The following is a 7,459-nucleotide window of genomic DNA, read 5'->3' as shown; positions in this document are numbered from 1 at the left end:
AGCAGGAATCGTCAAAGTGGCCTTCCCAATCTCACACAAGAGCTTACTGTGCTTCCAAAACTCTAGCTGCAAGGGAGCCTTGGAAATGCAGTTTTTGCTTTCCAACCTCCACAGTTCAGGAAGCACCCTAGGAGGTGACCCCGGGGAATGTGAGGAGTAGGAGAAAAAGAGGCTCCAGAAAGAGGGAACAACATGGACAAAGGCCCTGATGTGTGTTCAGGAAACAGAATGGGCAGGCCATGGTAAAGAGTTTGGATTTTATTCTAGGTGACATGGAAGCTGCTGACAGGTCTCAAGCAGGGTGGTTGCCATGGTCAGATCCGCTTCCCTCTGGTTGCTATGTGGAAAATGGGCTTGGGGGACAAGGGTGGAAGCCACAGGCCAGCAAATGATGGTGGCCAGGATCTGGGTGGTGGCAGAGGAACTGGGAGAAAATGGGTGGACCTGAGATATATCCAGGAGGTAAAATTTATAGGACATGGTAAAAATTGGATGTTAGGGGAGGGGAGGCATAGAGACGACCTCCAGGGTTCAGCCTTATGAGCTGAGAAAAGTCACCTTACTTCTCTCTTAGTTTCCTTTTCTCTGAACTGGAGTTGACTATGATGAGTGATTAATTCATTCAACAGATATTTACAAATTACCTACTATGTGCTGGGCAGTGGGATAAAAGTGCTTTTCCTGATGTCTGGCCCCAGAGTAAGTGCTTAGGAAAATCTTCCTTTTTCTTTCATCCTTCAGAGCTCACCTCAAGTGCACCTTCCCCCTGGAAGGCTTCCCTGATTCCACCCCAAACTGCACTGCTTTCTCACACTTCTAAGGGCTGGCAATCAGGGCTAGAAGATAGGGTGAAGGAGGAAAGGAACGGGCCAAAACACCCCAGATTTCCAGTGTTAACAACTCTAAGAACACTGATTTCTTCCCACTGAGCCTTTGCTCATGTTCTTTCCTTCTGCCTGAAATATCGTATCTCTTATTTATCCTTTGACTCAGCTTGGATGTTTCCTCCTCCAGGAAGCCTGCTTTGCCCAGCCAGACCAATTTGTTCTGCCATCTGTGTCTACCTTGCATGCTTTGCTAACTACGAAGTGGTCGTCTGTCTCCGCACTGGATGGGGAGCCCCTTAAGGGCTGGGAGTCAGTCTGGAAAACTAAAATGGAAGTGACCTGAAGCGTTCAACATCCATTCAACAAATATATATTGAGCACCAACTTCATGCCAGTCCCTTATTTAGGCAGCTTTGATAAAAGCAGACACATATGAGAAGGGAAAGATGGGAAGGATTTCAGTGAAGGGAGAACAATTGTGTTAGTCACAATTGGCTAAGTTTTGCTGTGGTAACAAAGAAACCCTGACATCTCAGTGACTTAATACAACACAAGTTTATTTCTTCCATGTGAGAAGTCTGATCTAACTTCCATCTGGTGACGCCAGGGCTCAGAATCCCTCCCTTACATGCTCTGCTGTCTCAACCGGTAGCCTCCCAGGCTTCCTTGGCAGGAACAAAAGGGTTAAGGGGCTCTAACTGCCACAGCCCCAGACTGACACTCCAGCTCACAGCCCATTAGCCAGGACTAGTCATATGACTCCATGCCAACTGCAAGGGAGGCTGGGAAATGTAGGGAAGCACATGCAGCATCTCTGCCACAGCATCCTAGGCCAAGCAAAAGGCATGTGTGTGAGAGCGGGAAGGACAGAGGTATTTGGGGAGCAGCGTGCAGACTTTCTTAAGGATAAAGCCCCAGTGCCTGTCAAGAACTCGCAACAAAGCCCCCGTGTTTGGGTTTTTACTTTTTTTCTTTTATGTGTATGTGATTTGAGAATGAACGAAGGAAGGAACAAATGTGTCTGCAAGGCTCAGTTTTGAGTCCCTTCTGGTCTTGGAGCACTGGAGCTAAAAATGCCATTTATAAGGGTTTACTTGGTGCTAGGCACTATGCTTGGAGCTGGACACCTATTGCTCCATCTCATTTACTCCTTTGAACAACTCTGAAAAAGGTGTAGGGATTACTGTGCCCATTTTACAGATGGGAAGACTGAGGCTCAAATTGGTTTAATCATTTGTCCAGGACTGAAGTCAATGCCCAGACCCTTTCTATCATGCTGTACTGGTCTGATCACTCTCAGGGGCAGAGGGGAAATGTTAAATGGCTGGGGGAGTGGGCTTCTCACTCTTCAAATTGTCCCATATCTGAGGAGGTAACAACAGCAGCCACGCCAAGCAAGTTTGGAAGGAGGAGAGGGTAGGGTGTATTCTTGGGCAAGTACTTCACTTCTCCACACTCAACTGCAGCTCAACTTCAAAAGGACATGACAGCCTTTTGGGGTGGCCATGGGATTGGATGAGAAAGTGTCTGTAAGCACTGACCATTCAGGAAGTGCTCTGTAAGTGGCCCATGTTACCTGTATTAGGGTGTCCGCCTTCAGGGGGAGTCAGTGAGCAGAGGGTTTCCTGCTAGGGCCCTGATTGCCTTGATGGTGCCAGTGAAGAGAGCCAGAGGGCCTAGAGGAAAGGCCAGCTCTACCTTCAGGCACCTCGGGGCACCTAACCTCTGTGCCGGGTTCCTTATCAGAAAATAGAAATATCCATCAAATGCTCAATTTTTCAGCAGACTTCTGAGAATATTAATGGAGATGGTGGGTGTGAATGTATTTTATAAGCCCCGAGTCTCCCTCCAACCCCACCTCACCTGAACTGCAGTTCCCTGAGGAGAGGAGCAGAGTCTCAGACACTCTTCCAGCCCCTCCTCTCCCTCCCCAAGAAGGTGACCAAAAGCTATTTTCAGAAAAGCCAAATAGCCCATCTACCCACCAAAAAGAGGGTGTCCAATGCAGAGTCTAAGGCCTGAGGAAATTTCAGAGTTTGAGTCAGAGGTAGCGAAGTGGAAATGAGTGAGCCAAACTCAGCCTCAGACAAGTCGCTTAATCTTTCTGTACCTTGGTTTTCTTGTTAGGAAATTTGGCATAATCATAGTAATGCCGAGGATTATTGTGGGGAGTAGAAGAATTAATATATGTAAAGTGCATAAGAACTGCCTGACGCATAATAAGTGTTGGCTATATGTTACTATTATTATTTTATTATTTGATTCACATGATGTCAAAGTTTTTGGATTCAAGTGTCTTCAGATGGCCTCTTCATGTTAGCCCAAGTCTCCACCACTCCCTGTTATCCTACACCCAGCCTGCCTCCCTGCCTGGCTCCAGAAGGCCCCTGGTTAGAGTTGCCAACCACAGCCTGTTCCTTTGTCCTCATTGTGCCTGCCAGATGACACAGGCTGCTGGTTCCTGCCACAGAACAATGAGGATTACAAACCTGAGCCAGACCAGCCCTCTAACAATCAGGCAAACTCAAGGCAGGGTCCTGAGCTGCCTCTCACACCCATGGCTCTACCTCAGCTAGCTGTGTGTCTTCTGGCAAGCCCTTCCTCATCTCCAGGCCTCAGTCTCCCCTGGTGTCGAGTGGGCTCCAGAGCTCCAGTCCACCTCCCAAGCTTGTTCTGAGATGGGGACAGTGAAGAGGACCTTTCACCATGCCAAGGTCCCTGATTCCCTTCTCAGCAGAGCTGGGGAGCTCTCAGCCTGTCCCCTCTCAATGCTGAAAAGAGAAATCCCACACCACGCCGCCCAGAACTGCAACGAACCGAGATTATCCAGATGCAGGTTTTATTATCATTGATAGGGGAAAGGCGCCTAGAGGGCGCATACAAGTTACATACAAGCCGTGACTTCCAAGGTGATGTTTACAAATTCCTGCACATGTTTATTCTCACAGCCACCACACAGCACAGCAGCACCTACAATGCATCCCCCAAGCAGAACACAGCTGTGGGTCAGGGCTCTTCCCACCCACAAAAGGATGCACAAGAAGAGGAGGAGACCCGGGTAGTGGGAGTGAAGTTTACACACGGCAAACCCTGACACACGGGCAAGGGATGGAAGCTGGATTTGGACATCATGGCTTCAATCCCACCCACCCTCACTGCCTGTTCAAACCAGAGGTACCCTGCCCCACCCTGGGGATCCCTTAGAAGACACAGCAGGGTCATCTTAGCCAGGGCTAGGGAGGGGAGCAGGCCTGCAGGGGCAGGGGTGAGAGGGACTCTGGGATCTGCCCCCTTGCCAGTGGCGCAAAGTGGAGTAATATGAGGTTTTCACTCATAGGCTGGCTTTCTCACATCCCTGAAGTAGGCGGGTGAGGCCAGAGGTTTGATGTGTATGTACACCAGGGGCTCAGGCGTGTATGGTCAGGCATCTAAGGAGGAGGGAAAAAGGGGGTCACAAAAGGGTAGGGCATACAGGGCTCAAGACCCCAAGTTGATTTTACAAGAAACGGGGCTCACTCCTCCAGGGGCTCCCTGGCCTAGGCCGCTCGCCGCCCAGGGTGCTGCCGCTTCTCTTCATCCCCCTGGCCCCTGCTCAGGTCATCCAGGAGGCCCAGCAGGAGGCTGGCTTGACCACAGGATCCCCGGGGCCCACATGGGCTTCCCAGGGCCCTCTTTCCCGGATGCTGGCGTTTCTCCGGCATCAGCTCTCCCTCCTCCTCCTCCTCTTCCCAGCTGCTTTGGGCCTGGGGATCCACCAGCCGTCTGCCTGGGTGCTGCCTCTTGGTGAGAGTGTACCCAAGCCAGGAGGAGCGCCGGCCAGGGTGCTGCCGCTTCTGCTGGCTTATATCCTCTGGCCATGCAGCCACATCCTCCTGCTGGCCAGGGTGCTGCCGTTTGTGGGGTTCCACTCCCTCTTCTGACTCCTGCTCCCTTTTGCCTGGATGCTGACGCTTTGAGAGCCAGTGCGGTTGAAAGATCTGGGACTCTGGGGAAGGAAAGAGGCCAGTGAGGGACCCCCTGACCCCTAGATGCCCACTTCAGCCTTCCTCCCAGTCAAGGCAGATCCCCACAGCATTCACCCAGATTCATGGCCTTGCACCTGCCTCTCAGGTCTCACAGACACATAGACACTCACACAGATGGTCAAGGGCATGGCCTCTGGTTCCAGTCTCAGCTCTGCCACTCCCTAGCTGTGTGACCATAAGCAACTCACTTAACTTCTTTGAGCCTCGGTTTTCTTCTGTATAAAATGCGGTGTGGGAGGGTAATAACAGTACCTATCTGATGTCTAGGAAGATCCTATCATGTGATAAGGTGCTTGAAGTGCTTAAAACAGTGCCAGGCAGTGCCTAGTAGCTAGTAATTAACGCTGTCACACACAAAAACACTCTCTCTCCCTGGCACAGAATCTTTCCTACTGAAGGTCTGCCCTCTGAAATATTCCAGAAACTGCGATGGAAAAGGAATCTGGTCCCAGGAAAGGGTCCACTCACCACCTGCCGAGGGTGTGGCCAGTGGGAGTTTCTGAGCTTCTGAAAGGCAAGAGGCTGAATGACCAAGTCGTTCCCTCCCCTTTGCGGCCGAGTTTCCCCTAAACCTCTCGGGCGTCCCCCTCTCAACCCGCAGCCCCACACAATCCTGCCCCTCACCTGATTCGCTGTCTTCCTGGTCCTCTCGGAGTCGCTGGAGGTCTTCCCGGAGAAGGAGAAGGGGCTCCGCCTGCCGCAGGAGGTTGTCCAGGCCCAGTTGCTCGGCGGCCATAGCCGCCTCCTGCTGGGCCACCTCCGGCTGTGCGCGGCCGCCGGGGACACCGGTCAGGGTCAGGGTCAAAACCATGGCAAGCAGAAACCAAGGGCCGGACATCGCGGCGCCTGGGGTAGGGAGGCCAGGGAGAGAGCATAGGTGCGCCGCGCTCCCCTCCCAGCCCATTCTATCGCCCGTTTTCCCGTCCTACGGAACCCCGAGGCCAGGGGGAACCAACCGTTCAAACACCCTTCCGGAGCAGGACCACCTGCCACCTTACGGGGGGGCGGGGACAGCCGGAGGGTCTGCCTCGGGTCCTGGGCGTCCTCACCCGTAGGGATGCTTGGAGAGCCTGCCCGCGCCCAGTTCTGCCCGCGCGAGCCTGGAAGCGGTGGGAGCCCCATCGCCACCGCGACTTCTCAAGGCTACGCGGAGCTGGGGAAGCCAGCGCTGGGGCTGACTCTCCAGGAGTGTAACCACCAAGACTGTAGCGCGGCCCCGACGGCCAGGATGCTAATTGCAGCGTCGCAGGCTAAAATTCTCCCCAAGTTTCCCAGCGCAACGCTCTCATTCCAACACTCCTTCAACGTTCTGATTGCAACGCTGACTCTATTTCTAATGCTAAGATTCTATGGCTAGGCTACGAATCTAATTCTAACGCTAAAATCCTAATTTCAACGTTAATTCCACCTCTAAAATCCTATTTTAGCGCTGAGAGTGAGATTCTAAGGCTGAGATTCGATTCCACCGCGAAAATTCTGTTTCTAACGTCCGGATTCGAATTCTAACTCCCAAGATCTCCCGCCGATGTCCTGCCCAGCGCTGCCTCAGCTGGCCCCCCGGCAGGGGTAGGATGCGAACCTTCCCCCGACACGCTGCGCGAGCGCTGCAGAGGCCGGGACATGCGTGCCCACCCGGGAGGAACCGCCACCACTGCCCGCGCCGTGCCTCCGTCGGGCCCCGGCCTGAGCTGTGGAAGATCCGGGGGTACGAGCGCAGCGCCCCTCCTGGGCGCGCTCCGGGCTCGGAAGCCGCCGCTTTCCGTGGGGCGCACCCGAAGGCGGGCGGAGGGCCCCCTTTCCAGGGCTACAGACGCGGCCTGCGGGGGAGAAGCGACGGAGGTAGTTACCTGCCCGGCACGAGCTCCGCGGACTGGTCCGGGATCCTGGGCTCCGATCCGGAGTTTTGGGGTCTGGAGTGGGCGGGTCAGGAGTCGGGGAGCGCTCGCAGGACCCGGGACGCCGGCTGCCAGCTTCTCGGCGGGGCTGCTGCTTATATCTGCGCGAGGCGGCGGCGCGGGTGAGGTCAGCGGGGAGGGGTCGCGGCCGCCGGGAAGGGACGCTGACGGCAGCCGGCCCCGTGGGTACCCCGCCCGCCCGCCCGCCCGCCTGCCAGCCAGCTCCGCCGGCACTATGGGGCGGGGACGGGGGGGGGGGGGGGGGGGGGAGGAGGGCCCCCCTCGCACCCGCCACGATCCGGGTGCTGAGTGTGTCCTGCGTGGAGCCTTTTATCCCTTGGGGGCACTGCCCAGCCACTGTGGATGTGGTGGTGGTCCCCTGGAAGGGGAGATGGACTGACTTTCTGGCTCCTGGTCCAGCCTGTCCCATTGGCCCGGTGGCGGGCTCGAGGGGGAACGTGGCAGCCAAGGGGTGGTGCACACACGTATGTGACCACGCCAAGTTACAAGGCCACGGTCCCCGTCATCTGGGAGGGTCTGCACTCACATCACGAGTACCCCATGGATACTGGAGGAATGCTTGGGGGAGCCCAGCATGGGGTAGCAAATACCACCACCACAGGTTGAGAGCGAAATGGTGAAGGAAGGAAAACTTTTTATATGTTAATGGCTTTAAGAGCACTTTTTCCTTTTTTTTTTTTTTTTTTTTTCA

At 54.6% G+C, this 7,459-nt stretch overlaps 1 protein-coding gene across 1 annotated transcript; it reads right to left on the bottom strand.

Annotated features, from left to right (window-relative positions):
• Positions 1–4,339: 4,339 nt before the first annotated feature.
• On the bottom strand, positions 4,340–7,344 carry TRH (thyrotropin releasing hormone). The gene is given in 4 exon segments (XM_007461582.1): positions 4,340–4,812; positions 5,477–5,698; positions 6,700–6,980; positions 7,295–7,344. Coding segments are annotated over 4 exon segments (1,026 nt in total).
• Between the last annotated feature and the right edge of the window lie 115 nt (positions 7,345–7,459).

The sequence above is a fragment of the Lipotes vexillifer genome, unplaced genomic scaffold, assembly GCF_000442215.2.
Source record: "Lipotes vexillifer unplaced genomic scaffold, Lipotes_vexillifer_v1.1 scaffold889, whole genome shotgun sequence".
NCBI classification, from domain to species: Eukaryota; Metazoa; Chordata; class Mammalia; order Artiodactyla; family Lipotidae; genus Lipotes; species Lipotes vexillifer.
The sequence above is the reverse complement of the archived record's forward strand: the minus strand, read 5'-3'. Positions and strand labels throughout refer to the sequence as shown.